The 17,077-nt window shown below is 28.7% G+C and overlaps 1 protein-coding gene across 2 annotated transcripts in view; it reads left to right on the forward strand.

Annotated features, from left to right (window-relative positions):
- LOC111681034 (zinc finger protein 2) overlaps nt 1–17,077 on the forward strand; it is an 82,222-nt gene that overhangs the window by 35,416 nt on the left and 29,729 nt on the right. For both annotated transcript variants that reach the window (XM_046956560.1, XM_046956569.1), the window contains 2 exons: nt 13,150–13,297; nt 13,820–15,959. In XM_046956560.1, the coding sequence (XP_046812516.1) occupies nt 13,177–13,297; nt 13,820–15,959 (2,261 nt within the window). In that variant the 5' untranslated portion in view covers nt 13,150–13,176. The remainder of the gene's footprint in view (nt 1–13,149; nt 13,298–13,819; nt 15,960–17,077) is intronic.

Below are 17,077 nucleotides of genomic sequence, written 5' to 3' on the forward strand. Positions count from 1 at the left end.
TATATATATATATATATATATATATCGTTTGAAATATGTGTTTTTGGGAAACACATGGAACATGAATCCATGTGTTTTCCCACGGTAATTTGAACATACAACGAAATTTAATTAAATAGTTCTTCACTACTACTGAGATGAATCAATTAAAAAAAACTTCCAATATGAAATATGACATTAAATATTGAATGGATATATCTTATACAAGTGGTCGGTTATCTTTTATGATTACTCTGTTTATAGCAGATTTGCACACTGTTTTATCTGTGTTTAAGAAAAATTTCTGGGCTTATTTGATGAATTCGTATTTCGTTATACTAATTACTTCTCTAGGTAATATTGCCGACAGCGACACAGAGGCCATCTGCAGCAATGCTTAGAGATTCTTTAGCAATGTGATTTTACATAGAACGACAATACCATTTGCAAAACTTTCCACTAGGGTTTAAGAAGCACAAAGGGAGGGAGTGAGTCCTCTAGCAATCGTAAAATAAATCTAATGTTATCATTGCATGTAAATACTTTACAAACTTAAGAATTATCATACGTTAAAAATGGGTGTCATATTGTTAACAACAGTATATTCCACTCGTATTCCACGGAAATGTTCAAATGTTTAAGAGTGTTATGAACGGAAGGACAAACTTAAATACCGTCACCCTTTTTGGACAATACAATTAGTATATATGTATATATAAATATATACATATTTGTATGCATATATATATTGTTAGTTTACTAGAAGACTGTCATAACTTAATAAATATAATTTCGGGAAAAATTACTTTAAATGTTTTATAAAACTGTAATATTTCATAAATGCTCTTTCAAATAGCATAATGTGTTTCAAATCTGAATTTAAACTAAATATTTAATTATCAAATATACTTAAAAACACGAATTGAAGTTTTGATATTTAATTCTCAGGCCGAAATTATATAAATCCAACAACAATTAACCAGTATAAAGGACAGTACAAATAGTGTAATTGATAAAAACAACTTATTAACAAATAATTTATGAATAAACTACATACAAACATTTAAATTATTAAAAAAATATATAAAATCTTATAAATGTTTTTATTTATGAGAAACCCGAGATTTGAATTATACCAGTCTAGTACTAAATGAACATTATATAAAAACAAACATAAAAATCATTAAATTGTTTTCAACGCTGCAGAATAAATTCTGTACATCCTTTGCGATCAGTAACTACAATCTTTGTTTTATTCAATAACAATAGACAATGCCGAAAAAAGTGATAAACGCAGAAAAATATATGAAAAATAAAACAATCGAAGTAAATTAAAATAAAAAAATAAGCAAAACAAAAATACTCAACAAAAGAATTCTACGAAAAAGGTTTTGAAGGTAGCAACAGCGTGGAACTTTCATACATACGTTACTCGTACAACATGAAGCAGCTATTATTATGAGGCACATTCACCAGCAACAGCACCCATACGAGTTAAAAAATACCGAGCTGAACTGAATTGAACTGAAAAGAAAGACAAAAAAAAATACAAAAACAAAAGAATTAAGCAAGAAAAAAATATAAGCAACAACACCAAGAAGAACAAAAACATTGCTTACTTCTTAACAGATTACTTTTGTTAGTGATTGATTTACAATGTTGGTACTTTATTCGCAAAATCACACATGTACATAAGTATGAATGTACGTACACACCTGGTTAAAAAATTATTTATATTTAATCACAATTTCCTTAGGGTCATTATTAAACTTCGCGACGATTAAAGCCAAAACTAAATGCACATATTTTTTTGGTCATACGTGTATATGAAACATTAGGGTGTTTAACCCGTTGTATCTAGAAAAGTAAGTCGTAAATGTTTTCAATTAAAATAAAATTTAGAAAAATGTTTGTTGGTCCGCCTAATATTTACATGTTTATCCTATAGGATTAGTTGTGTGAGTGTAATAAGATGATTGTCTTTATCTAGAATTTTGGTTCAATTCTTAAAGGCCATTAAAGTAAGATTTACATGCTTTTAAATTAGTAGATTGCGAACATCGACTGACATGGCATCCATATCTCAAAGAAGCCAGTCTAATATTAATACGAACTTTTTGGATATTTAGGAAGGGGTTGTATGAGGAAGGGGTTATATGCGTTTTCCATGGCACTGCAAAAATTAGTTAAATTATTGTTTTTTATCAATACTTATACAACAGAGAAAAGAAAACATATGCTACTACCATTTGGTTGTTTTTTGTTGTTGTCCTTTTATATACTTCATCCATGTATTTAACTCAGGGTTGGGAAAATTGGTACAATTGTTCTTTTTATGGTACAATTCAATCTTCAAAAGTACAATGGTAACTCCAGTGGCCCATTTTATAAAATTTTAAAATATGAATTAAAAATTGTATTTATTACAAAAAGTTTAAAGAACTACCGACTTCGGGAATATTTTTACTGAATTTTGGAAGAGGATATTGTAAAGATTCCTTTACCGTAATTCAGTAACTTTTTAACTACAAATTTTGTCGTTAAATAGTAAAAGTTAACAATAATTGTCGTTATGGTGTATTCTGGTTTTTTCGTTAAACATAATCAGTAGTAACGGAAACTATCGTTAAAGTTCACGTTAAAAAATTTTCCGATCTTTATCGCTAAAATGTATAAGATAGAGATTTATAAATTCGTTGATGCAACCGATATTAACTTTTCGATATCGGTAGTATATATTAAAAATTTACGAAATTGCGGTACTGGAAGAGATTATAACCAGACAACATTTAATAGAGAGAATACTCCTTAGTTTTACTTTTTTCCGATGGCTTTTCTATTCTTTTGAGTATTATATTGACTATGCTATAGAATAGGCTAGTACTTTATCTAGTTAATTGACTATTCTCAAGTCCATAGAGGGACAGTAGATGGTCTATTGTTAATCTAAGACCAGTTGAATGACTAATCTATAGTTTTTTAGTAATTTTAACTAGACCTTAAAGTATTTTGAATTAGTCTTTGGACTAGTATAAACACTCTATATACTACTTCATTGTCTTGTCACAAACTAGCCCTAGAATTGCTTATTGTCTAGCAGATGACTAGTACTAATTGACTAATATTAATTAGTTTACTGTTGTATATTGATATAAATTTGCAAATTTAAGATTTGGTACAATCTGACCAAAAAAGTACTTTTAAAAGCGGTTTTGTAAAATTTAAAAATTCCATTTGCCATCTCTGATTGAACTGAATCAAACCTAGAGAAATGGAAGGAGAATGCTGAAAGATGTCTCCTTGTTCATATATTGAATAATTTTTAAATAGTCGGTGTTTATTTATGTTCATATTTCTACGTATTTTTGGAAAAAAAATTTCCAAAAATACTTAAATATGCACATATGTATACAAAAACTAATAAAAGTTCGAATAATATATAATTCAAATGCGCTGCACTAGGTTTTTAAACTCAAGATTTCATAGATGGATCTTTTGTATAGGTTAATCAAATTTTAAATACATGAAACATTTGGAGTATGAACAAAGTTTTATATTTACTTGTTCCTCTATATTCGTTACATTGAATATAAAAATTCTTCCGCGTTTGACATGTTAAAGTTTTAGCTGTGCGTTATATATCCATATATTAAACTCAACTATCTGAATCTTTTTTCAATTCCTTATTTTGTTTAAAAATTGTCTTAAAACAGGTAAAATGGCAATAATAAGCCTTGAAGTAAATAAGCAATTCAGAGTTAGATGATATATTTCATAGGTCATTTTAAGGCTTCAATCTACAATTTTTAATAAGAAAAAGTACAGGTAATTTAAGATTTGTCATAGCTGAATATGACACTGAATTGTTTATTTAATTTTATTCATTTCGGATCATGGTACAACTGGAGTTCATATGGATGGACAATTTTAACATTTGGACGAAAAAATTGAAGAACTTGAAAGCGGACATGACACCCTTCATATAAATTAAATATTTGTATATCTAGGAAATGCTTAAAGCTAGAATACTAAAATTTTGCACAAACAAATATGTCATCTATGTGAATATTTGGGTAAAATTCCCATATGAGCATTGGAAAAAATAGTTCATCTAGCAATAACAAGCGTTGTACCTACCTCTTATATAAAATAAATAAATGAATGGAAGAAACATAAATAATGGTTTTGATATCTTTCATACAAAGTGGAAAATGTGTAATAGTGTTAGTACAGATTAAGCAAAGAAGTGATGTTAAAATTCCGAAATATTTTTAAAAGTAAACATTATCGCTTGTATCTTAAACTTTGAATAATCATGTAAAACTTACCATCTAAGGATTATCAGAAAGATTAAATGGTTTTAAGTAATAAAATATGTTTATTTGTTGTAAAAAAATATTTTTCAGTGAATCATTCTCAAATTTATTATTGACATTAACATGCAATACTATGTATAACGTAGTAGCTCTCTTATCGAAAAATAATCATTTAATTGTTCTATAACTGTTTCCTACCTCCTAGAGCATTACAAAAAAATACAAACTTTTGATTTAGTCTTTCAATTCACAGAACAAAATATGAAATGTATTTACTTTATATATTTAATTCATATGAAAAGTTTTGTTATATATATATTTAATTACGAAAGCATACCTACTTATTAACCGAAAAATTGATTGGACTCTCTCTGCATTTTTTTGGGAATGTATGACAGTAAAAGCGCAAAAAAACAAATATTCCCGAAATAAGAAACAAACTGAAGACTAAGACAAAAAAACACAAAGCGGGCCGCGTGTTTGTTATTGGTGATGGTCATACATACCTCAAATACATCACACCGCCTGCAAGCTGCATGTTTACGTGCTTACGTTTTTAATAAGTTTAATATACGAATGCTGTGTGTCTTTGTTTTTATAAAAATTTAAAATACAGAACAGAAACAAAATAAAATCTTAAAAACAAATAAAAACAATGCGATTTATGTATATGTATTTGTCATACAGATTTTGCACTCTTCTACTTTTGTTGAATGTATATTTAGTTCTTTTCATTTTCTGCCGCCTGTCAAAACAACATAAACACCAATAAACCCCCCTTTCCCCCCTAGAACTAGACAAAGTAATTTCAATCAAATAAAATGTTGACAATTCTACGCTTATCGCTCACTGATTCAAATTATAAGAATCTAAAATCGAACAGCTGAAAAAATATTGTTTTTTATCTTATCTCTTACTTGTTAAAATAAATTTAAACATAATTTCTTAATTCAAGGTCATACATGATATATATTAAAAAAATTTGAATTAATGTAAACCTAAATTGAAATAAATGTATTTTGTCATTAGTGTACCCTTTTGAACCGTCCAACGTACAAAATATATATTTTAAACGTTCACTTGTTATTTCGTATCAATAAAGTCCATCAGTACGGATGTCGATGGTTCCGATTCCCACCAGAGTCTTTTGGATAGAGCGCACAACAACCACGATGACCAACTAGGTGTATTTATATATCTGATGTATATATACTAGGGTATTTAATTATACCGGTTTTTGTTTTATTAGGATTATTAGACAAATAATTATTTCAGGTTTTAAGTTAGCCGGCTAATGATCTGATAATTCAAAGAATGCTTCTTATTGTCTTTTTAAAATATTTTTTCTTCTTATTATAAACAAAATTATACTTTTTTAATTGAGTTTTTTTCTCAAATATTAGAAATTATTTTGTTTCATGTCAAATACTTTACTATATAAAGAAATTAGGTTGATTAATTTTATGTTTTTAAGATTCCGAGTTCCAGAATTCATACGTTCTTGTGGACTAGTGTATACCAAGAAAAAACTTTACTTACCCCGTTAGCAGGCAAGTAATATTGAAGCAATGTGAAAGTAATTACTTTTGGGGTGAATAACTAATTATTTTTATTCGAAGAGTTTCAAAAAAAAACTGGTTACAAATATGCTTACCCAACTTTTCTGGGCTTAAATCTCAATTTCTTCGAAAACAAATATTGAGCTTACAGCTTATATCTTCACGACTTTAAATTCGATCACGGATATTAAAAGTCTACATTTTTGAAAGACCAGGGGTCATAATGACCATAATAAGCCTCTTCGAGGGTAATATCTATCACGTATAAAATTTTATATTCCAAGAATGTTATATTAAATTAATGAATCAAAATGTTGAGTTTTATTATAAATTTTTTTATACTATTATATTACTATTGTATTATAAAAGTGTATGTATGTATGTATGTATGTATGTATGTATGTATGTATGTATGTATGTATGTATGTATGTATGTATGTATGTATGTATGTATGTATGTATGTATGTATGTATTTATGTATTTATGTATATATGTATGTATGTAAATTAAAACAGATCAATGACCTATTAAGTTCAATGTCAATAATGTTGATGATCATAGTACATATTACCAAGTTTTATTTTTTACTTTTTTGTTTCGAACACATGTATGTATATTGCACTGTTGCAATTGCTACAAACATACAAACGAAAATATAAAAGCAACAACAAAAAATCCATTAATGCCAAAAAGATATGACTGCAGTTTTTACGTGAATGTAAAAGAATTATAACGCGCGTAGGTCGTGTTAAAATCCATAATAGCGACACAACAATTATTACGCAGCCAAAAGCCTGCCTGACAGCCAAGCAGAATGTTTGCCTGGCTGCCTGTCACACAAGTTGGCTGGCTGATTGGTTTGTTTGTAACTTTAAATGAATTTTTAAGCAAATAACTTTTAGAACAGACATGGCCAATCTTAAAATTTCTAACATAGAAAAAATTTTTGATTGGCTTTAACTTTTATTTTAATTCATTTAATAATTGGATAGTTTATAAACTTACTGTGAAAATCACAAAACCACAACTACATATATTTTTAATCATTAAATATTTAAGTTTCATGTGTCCCCATATTTAATTCTGCATTTTTGCAAATGTTGCAGATTAACTGACTTTATCTGACATTTATTATATTTTAAAATCCAATCTGGGAAGAATTACGGTGAAAAATTAGAATATTTATGCAATTATAAGAAATCATTTACAAATTTAGTTTGAAAAGCCTATAAGTCCATAAACTTTATCTCAAAATATATGTACCAACTTTTTTCATATTTTTGTATTTCTCCGAATAAAATAACTCTTAATAAATTTTTTGGTTAGAATTTATTTTATTTTGTAAAGAAATTAGGTAATATTTCATATGTATTGAGAGTTTTTCTCATCTATGCAAATTTTACTTGAGTATTGGATTATGCCAGACCGTAGGAAATCAGCGATATGTACGTCTTTGACAGCTTTGAGCCAGGGTCCCTTGTTGTACATTGCTGCTTAAGAACTTTATTCAAGTCTGATTTACATTTTGTGGCTTGTCTTTTCAACTAAGTTTTTTGTCTCTTCTTTGATTGTGACGTTTTTGCAAGGAATTTTTACGTAGGTGTAACAAAACACAAAATAAGAAAACAAAATCCATTTCTTGGGAAAAAAACAACAAATTACAAAAATATGCTAATTATTTTCAAATCCTTTCAATAATGATATTTTTTTATTTGTAATTGGTAAATTATATATTTTATCAAAAAATTAAAAAAAAAATTTTGTATATGCTGACTATAAATATCTAATAAGTTGGTCGATTTGATCCGAAGAATCCTTGAAATCCTTGCTATAATCTTGATTTTGTTGACTGAATACTTAAGACATATTTACAGTAGAAATAAAATTATACTTATAAGTTTTTAACATGTTATAACTAAATTGATCTACAAACAAAGAAGCAACAAGTAAGAGTGTTATATTCGACTATGCCGAATCTTATATACTAGAGTATTCAAACGATTAGTCGTCGATCGGTTAATCGATTAATTTTTGACGATTAATCGTTCGAATAAATGAAAATTGTCAAATTTCAAATAACGAATAAACCGAATAATTTCTATCAATTAACCGATTAAGAAAAACTCACTATTTAGCAGTAAAATTACTATATATTTTCTACATAATTGAATATTTTTATTATAAATTTTCTTCTTTTCTTAATTTCTTAATAATTTTTCTATAATAAAATTTATTTGATGATTTTTGAAAAGAAATCATGGAAATAATTATATAGCATTTATTTCTACAACCTGTTTTTTTTTTTTTTTGAAACATTGTTGTGTTCTTAAGTATTTCCAATAAGTTCTTCAGCAACAGTTATAGTTAAACTAGTGTTTAAGGGAACGTATGAATTCTAGAACTCGTTGAAAATCGTAAAGACAGTAATTTCTTTATATAGCAAAGCATTTCACATAAACGGGAATGGTTTATAATATTTGAGAAGAACTAAACATAGAATTATAGTGAAAGAAGTGAAAATAATAATTTTGTTTATAAACCGTTCAAAAATTATTTTCAAACATGAAAAAATCTATGGTTACAGGATACTGTGGACCATTAGTATTAACACTGTATACTCAGTTTTTTTCATATCGGCTCTTTAAAGGACTTTAAAGTTTAAATGACATCCGATTTCAAAAGATGAATTTCCAAATTTATATTAAAAAGTTGGCATTAATATTTAATTTCAAATAAAGGTGAGTTCCTCTGCTTCGAAATAATATAATTTATTTCAAATCATCAAGATCATATAAGAAAGAATTAGAAATCTTAAGGAAAATTTGTCACCAAAAAAGTAGTTAAATGTTTTTTGTGTGGAAAATGAAATGTTTTTAAAATTAAATTTTACTTTTTCGTTTTTTTTTTTTAAGTAAGACAGGTAAATAATATATGTATTAGAATGTACAGATTACCAGCGTCCATTTGACACCAATATTAGCATCATAAAATGCATATAAATATTTTAAATATTTGTTTGTAGTCCTTTAAACTTTGAAATCCTTTTATAAGGACATAAAAATCGGAGTACGCAGAATTGCTATAAGTGTAATCTATTTTCACATGCTTATCAACTTTTCCATATTTGAAAGCTTTTTTTCAAAATTGTTATAGTGTGTAATATAAAGAAAATTATTGTAAAAAGTAATAGTAACATCTAGTTTCCTTTAGTTCGAATAACCGAATAATTTTTAATTATCCGATTATTAACCGGCTAACGTAAAACCTCAAATAATTATTTGTCGAATAAACCGAATAAGACAAAAACCCGAATAATTGAATACTCTATTATATACCCACCATCAAACCGTATGCAGTAAATAGAATGCTCTCCTATAAACACTTGGTTGGTATTATTGTGAGATGTGTTACAAACGGAATGAGAAAATCAATACACCCCATCTCTTTTGATGGTCGGTATAAAAAGAAGCCTTTACTTCAATAATTAGTTAAAATACAATTAACGTGCACGGGTGTACTCCAGAGATCGGCACCAAGAGAACATGTACGGCTTATTGAAATGACACGACTTGTTGAGGCTTGTTGATAAGCTACTTAAGTCATGTTTGTTTAGATCAATTAAATGCTTTACTTAGCTCTAAACACCTTTTTACAAAATGTTTATTTGTTATTAACATAATTTTGCAGTTGTTTACTATAACTTATGCTCATATGTATGTGTGTATGTAAATTTAATTTTTAGTTGTTTCAAGTGTTCGTTGATATTCATGTTGTACATAATTGTTCTTGGCCCCGGATAGCTACGGGTACCTATCACAGTTCCATATTGTTATTAAAACTTTTTAAAATTATATATTTTTTTAACTTTTTATTGTTTCTAAAGGTTTAATTTTGCCATCTGCTGCTACTTTTCTAATAAGCCAGTCAGTTAGTCAGTCGTTGTTATTATAATTTTAGTTTTTGTTGTAATTTGTGGTTAAAAATGATTATATGCTAAAGTTCGTAGGAAAGCATACTTGTTGGTATACACATACATTCGTGTGAATGTTTATTATAACAAGAATGACTGAATTCGTCTAAAATACGAAACGTTTATTTATATCATTCTTAATTTTCTATAATGTCAAATCCCAATTGTTTTACAAGAAGTCAACATATATGTCCCGTGGATCACTTTTCAGGAGGATTACCTCTAAAGCGATGCGTCTTAATGTACTAAACACGAGAAAATTAAAAGAAACTATTTTTTTTGAAATATCATCAGTTTCCTACCAGTGTTTGATCTCAGTATAGTATGTTCAAACAACATTTTTCTGTATTCTTTTTGAATTGGGTGTCAAAAATTCCGTAATTTTGAGCTCATAGCGGGAATAATAATTAAAATTGTTGTTAGTGCATTTCTGGTCCGCAAAACAACTTTTAAAGTATTTTAAGGGACACATAAATTTTAAAAATTCTGAAATTGACTAAACCAAATTTCAAACTGTATGAGCTATACATTTGACAATTTGACACCCATTTCGATAAGAAGCGAAAATAATATTCCTGCTTTACCGGAAATTGGACCTATAACCTCTTTACTGACAGACTAGAACAATACCGACGGATTTGGTAGTCTGCTAGTATATATGTATGTATTTCGTGAATACGATTTTCTATTTATTGTATATAGATATATATATATAATTGCATTGTAATGGGCAAATAAATTATTTTTAAAATTAGAAGAAGGCGGCTCTAATACATAAATGGGTATATATATATATATATATATATATTAATATATATATATATATATATATATATATATATATATATATATAATATATATATATATATATATAATATAATTTTTAAATTAAAGAAGGCGGCTAATACATAAATGGGTATATATAATATATATATAATAATAATATATATATAATATATTTATATATATATATAAATATATATATATACATATATATATATATATATTATATATATAAATATATATATATATATATATATATATATATATATATATATATATATATATATATATATATATATATAATATATATATATATATATATATAATATATATATGTGTGTGTATGCATTTGTCTGTGTTAACATTTCTTCTTAATTTAAATAGGAGTAGTTATTATCTATAATTATTTACAAAAAAATAATAAAAAAAAACTCTTATAGTTATTGTTAATGTCATCAAAAACCACATTCAAATTACGAAGTTATTATTTTGTACAAGTACGTGTATTGTCAATGCATTTAACTATATAATTATAATTATTTTCTTTTTTGTTTGTTACTTTTTGTGAGAGCGTTTCATGAACTTTAAATAAATTTCAATAGTAGTCTAGTGTAAAATTCTAGGATACTTTACGGCCGATTTCATTATAACATAGCATTAAAAGAGTCAACGAAAAAAACATTTGCAACAAATAAAGAAATATATGTATATATATATATAGTATATATATAGTTGTACTACATATTTACATACGTATGTAATTCGTCAAACATTTGCAAATTGTGACTACATTTCAAATGCAAAGTAACCAGATAATTATAAGCGAATTTTAGTTTAATAGCTTTTAAAATGCAACTGTTTAAAACGTTTTTTGATATGTACGGAAAACACTATAAGAGATGAAAAGTATATTATAAAACTTAATATTTGTTTACAGATATTTTTTTGTTTATGGATAAATCTAAAATGTAGTTACGCCTTTTTGCATTTACGCCAATTTTATATTAGTATTATTTCTTTTAACAATATCTTACCGCAAATAATTGTTTGTAAATTATATAGACCATATATTAGGGTGCCTACAACAAATATATGTATGTATGTTGAAAATTATGATGAGTTATTCATAGGTTACCATTCGTTAGATATATTCCTGAAGAAATAAAATGTGTATGTAAACACCTTTTAATCAACATTTTTTAGAACAGTTTATTAAAAAAAACTAAACGGTGGTACCCTAATACTAATAGATTTGTATTCATTAGTGTATATAAAAAATTAAATATATTTCTGTTAATAACACATTATTCCTGACTGTTTCGATGTCAATGTGTTTTAAAGGGTATTCGTACTCGTTTAAATGTATATTGTCTTGCTTACATCACGCAATATAATTAAATGTACAGTACTTTTTTACTCGTTGCAAAAATAAATTGTATTTCTAAATGAAACAAATTTAAATAGAGTGGACCTAGAAAAAAAACATGCTTGAAATCATGTTTTATAATAAAAATCTCTATCAAAGTTGTCCAAACAAGAAATATTTAACGTAAACTAAATTGAATGCAATATGCGTGATAACTTTTTAGCATTATTATAATTTAATTAATTTTTAAAATCTTATTTACAAATAGAATAAATTTGTTTTATGTGCGTACATACTTATAATTATTTTGTTTAGTGTACAGGTATTTCCAAAAAAATAAATGCATGCATTGACAATTATCATTGTAATTGCTGACATGCAAATAAATACTTGTGAAATTTTTATACATGCAAAACGAAACAAAACAAAAAATTCTTAAAATACACCTCTTTTTGAACAACATAAAAAATATTAAAAAGGGTTGATTTTGATATTGAAAGGAAGTAAACTTTGGCCACTAATGCCTCTTGTATCCATATCGCTACAACCCAGATACACTGTACAAAAGTTTATTTATAGAATTTTTGCTTTAAATGAGATAATAAATTAGATGCGTGCATGTATGTATGTGTTCATGTGTTTATGTTTGTATGCATGCATGTATGTATATATTTTGCTCAGTGTAACATTAAATGACAATAGACTTATAATTTTATGCTCGGTTACACTTCGATCTAAAGTAGAAACCGTTTGCTGTAAACTCCTATGAATTATTTAAATTTGATTTAATAATGCATTACACTTCGACGAATATAAATAAAGGCAATTTTTGGAAATTATTTTTAAGATTGTTGCAATTATTTCATTCTTTCAATTATAATTTTAGTGCAATCTTCTTGAACGTAAAATTCGTAAATTAAAATTGAACTTATGTGAGGCCACAATTTGTTTTAATGTGAAGTATACTGTTATCTTTCGTTTAGTGGTCGCTATGGGTGTCGATCATTACTCTAGAGATGCATAAAACAAATTTTGCTAAAATCTCTATAAAATATTTAAATGACCTTGTGCAAAACGTCTGTAATATCTTTTTGGTTTGTGATATTAATTTAAAAAATGATTATCATATAATTTTATGCTTTAACAATTAATCCTTATGCCCTTTTCTCTTTCAGAACATTTATACTGATGACAGCTCACCAATGTCCACATCTGATGTTGAAAGTTTTACAGGCAAAATCGTTTGTAACATCGATGGCAGCTCATATATAATCGATGCAGAAAATGCAACATTATCGAGTTTAAACGATAATTCTTTAAGTGGTAAGTACTGTTGCATTTGAGTTAAACAAATGCGAAATATTAATTCAGACTCCCCTATGTATTTTTATGTTTGCGTTTTATAAATATTATTGTTGTTTTTTTATTTTATGTTATTTTAATTCCTAAATTACTTTTGTAATTAAATGTATTTAATTTACAACTGTTAATATTTTTTGAGGCTGAGTAAAATAAACTGTACACGTTGTTCTTAATCGATTTATTTATTTTTTATAAAAAAGTGCTACTCAATAATATTAGTAAAATTAGCAAAAATACTCTTACCGATATTTTGTGATTATTTTAGCGTTATATGTTTTTCCTATCTAAATTCCATGTAAGTCGGATCACCGAGAATCAGATTTCTTTTTTATTTCCAACAACTTTGATTCTGCCCACTGTGTTTGTAAGCTATTATTACCTAATAAGACCCTTTTAACTGGATACTCTTAGCACAAATACTTGTCTTAAATTTTAAAAATCCAATACCTTCGAAATTTTAAAAGTAATTTAATGTCCATTTAGTTGCAGCTATTTCTGTTACCAATGATAAAACTTCAACTTCAATTTTGCAAACAACAAAAAAATCATCAAAATCTTGTGAAAATTTAAATATAAGCGCGGCAAAAACACAAACATCATCGCCAGCAGAAGCAACAACATCATCAGCAGCCGCGGCTAAGAGTTTTTCTTTATCGGTTAAAGAGGGTCAGGAGCAGGCGCAAAAACAGCTGCAACAAGCGATAAATCCTAAAATTCATACATTTCGAGTCGTGAGTGCAAATGATGCCAATATACAATTGCGACAAGAAAATAATCTATTCAAAATACAAAAACCCATTTTAATGTGTTTTATTTGTAAACTTTCATTTGGCATAACCAAATCATTTAGTTTGCATGCAAACACCGAACACGGCCTAGATTTGCAAGACTTGGAAAAACACTTGTTAATGCAACGTGAATACTCGAGTGCCATCATACAAAGAAATATGGATGAAAATCCACAAATATCGTTTTTGGAACCTGTCGATGTGGATGCTCCCCCGATAATTGCCGAGCACTCAGCGACAGAAGAATTCAGTGGCATAGAAACACAGCTGGATAATGACATAACGAATACCCAACAAACTGGAGGAGCTGCTTCGACCGGTGAGATCACCGCCACACCTTCTGCTTCAAACACCTCTTTTTTGTCATCAACTTCAAGCTCTAGTTCTTCATCATCATCTTCCTCTTCGTCATTGTCTCCCTGCTGTATGAACAACAGCACAACTACTACTACCAACACTATAACCACTTTAGCTATGAGTAATATGCCTCAAGTTGTTTCGTCAACTGCCGATGACGAACAGCAATCTCAGTGTACATTTGACAGTACAATGCCAACATTATTAAAATCTCAAGCCAATGAATCGGTATCCACTACAACTACTACTACCACTACTTTAGGTTCCTTAAATTTAGATAAATCAAAGACTAACAACTATAATATTAGTGATTTAGCCACGGATCATTTTACCACATCTACAGCTACGACTATGGCGACCTCCACTTACACCTCCTCTCCCCTAGCAACAACATTATCTTTATCATCCACCACTGAAGCAGCAGCAACTATAACGTCACCAGGAGCAGTAGCAGCAACAACAATATTAACGCCATCTTCAACATTCACAAAAACACCAACACCACCACCTTCATCAATATCCCTGAGTGCGGGGGTAGATATATCAGCGTCTACCGGAAATTTAGCAACAGATGCTATTAGTACTGATAGTTTAGTAAATATTAATAAGTATAATGATAATTCCAACAACGATTCCATTGAACCTCAATCACAAGACATCACAAACACTGCAACACATTCATCAAATCTAAGTCCAAAGTCGCTTCATACAACGCCTCGCCAGTCCACAAATATCAATACTAGCATAATGAGTGATTTCTTGCAACAGCATTTACAACGTCTCACAGCTGGCCGCGCAACGGCTGAAGAAGATTCTCAACAAAAAAACCTCGAAAATGATAACATGAGCTGGTCTCAACCAACGGCGAATACATTTCCTTTACCTGCAACAGCCTCAAATGCCTCAGTCGCTCAAATAAGTTCCTTACATGCCTCATTGGCCGCTTTAAATTCTGAACAAAATACTAGTAGTGTTAAGTTAATTAGTAAGTTCCTTCAACATCAACTAGTTGCTGCCCAGCAACAACAACATCAAAAACAACTAACCTCTCATACGTTAAGTCACGCCGAAGCATATATAAATCCATCAACTTCATCAACACCAAACACATCCGCAATGCTCAACATCTGCCCAGACCATCCAGACTTTAAGGGTGTCGACTGCAAGACTTGTGAAATGTTAGAAGCCCATCAAACGTACAAACAATCACCACAAACTCCCCAACGTTCGCCCACAAATTCTGGTATTGCAGCAGCTGCTGCAGCAGCTGCAGCCGCTGCCGGCCTTGGTCTACTGTCGGCTGCCAATCAACTTTCCATGTCACCCAATCACTCGCTAAATGCCAACAATTTGCCACCAGGCCTAAATGTCTCCCTTAATACGTCACCTCTCAGCAATCCCGCCAGTGCTGCCAGTTTTACCATTGGCGCTTGTTCAGATCATATCAACGGTCGCCCCTTAGGTGTCGAGTGTGCTCGGTAAGTTTAAAACAATTTATAACTAAATCGTAAATTAAGAAATTTGGGACATATATTTGCAATTAATTGCAAATATGTATCTAATATTTTTTGCTTGTGAATCTTTAAACTTCAACAAGGCAATGGAAGATTGGATCCTGTTTTTGGTCATATTGCTGTTTAACAAACCAGCTAAAACGCAAATAATTTGATTTAGTTGCTGGCTAACAACTTCTTTTGTTTGACTGTCTATTAGGTTTATTTTCTTTCAATATTTTTAACAAAATAACTGTGCGTTTTATTTGTTTTTTGTTTATATTGTTTAATGTGCTTATTGTTTAGAAACAGTAGCTACTAAGGACACCAAGGTAATAATCAGGGCAAACAAAAATGTATTATTACAAAAATATTCGCCCTATACCCATCTTAAAGTATACCAACCGTTCGTCTGGCTCCCCAAGCACAACTTGTGCGCAAGGTACAGGTCACAATTTTCAAGATAATTGGATGAAATTTGGCACACATTTGGCAGCCTATTGAAAATGGATAAAATCGGAAAATGGATTAAATCGGCCCTAGCCCCCATACAACCGTACCAGCAGAATAGGGCCTTTGGGCTGATAGTTAATTTAAATTTTCTATTATGTCAACAAAAGTCGGCAAGACTTAGTTTTAAAGAAATTTCAATGACATTACCGATTTTTGTAATGATCGGGCATCCTAGCCCCCATTCAAACTGCCTTCAGAAAATGACTTGAAGGTTAATGTTCACTTATAAACACTAATAACACTTTTAAATTCTACATAAATAACTTTGAAGTAGACATGGATTCCTCTACCAATATTTATAAGGATAGGCCAATATTTTCTCCTACTCCCCTTTGAGCTCTCATGTAAAAAATCTCTTTTTTGGCAAAAACAAGTATAAATATTTCCAAATAATAAAGTTAAACAACAAATCGAATGCTTTATTTTTTTAAATAATCTCCATTTTTAACATACTGACTGGTGTAGGTTATCATATGGTCGGCTATGCCCGACTATACATTTATACTTGTTAAAATATTAATTTTGAAAGACAAATAAGTAAGAATGTATAGTCCAGCATAACCACCATATGATATCCCACACTAGTAAAT

The sequence above is a fragment of the Lucilia cuprina genome, chromosome X (assembly GCF_022045245.1).
Source record: "Lucilia cuprina isolate Lc7/37 chromosome X, ASM2204524v1, whole genome shotgun sequence".
In the NCBI taxonomy this organism is placed as follows: Eukaryota; Metazoa; Arthropoda; class Insecta; order Diptera; family Calliphoridae; genus Lucilia; species Lucilia cuprina.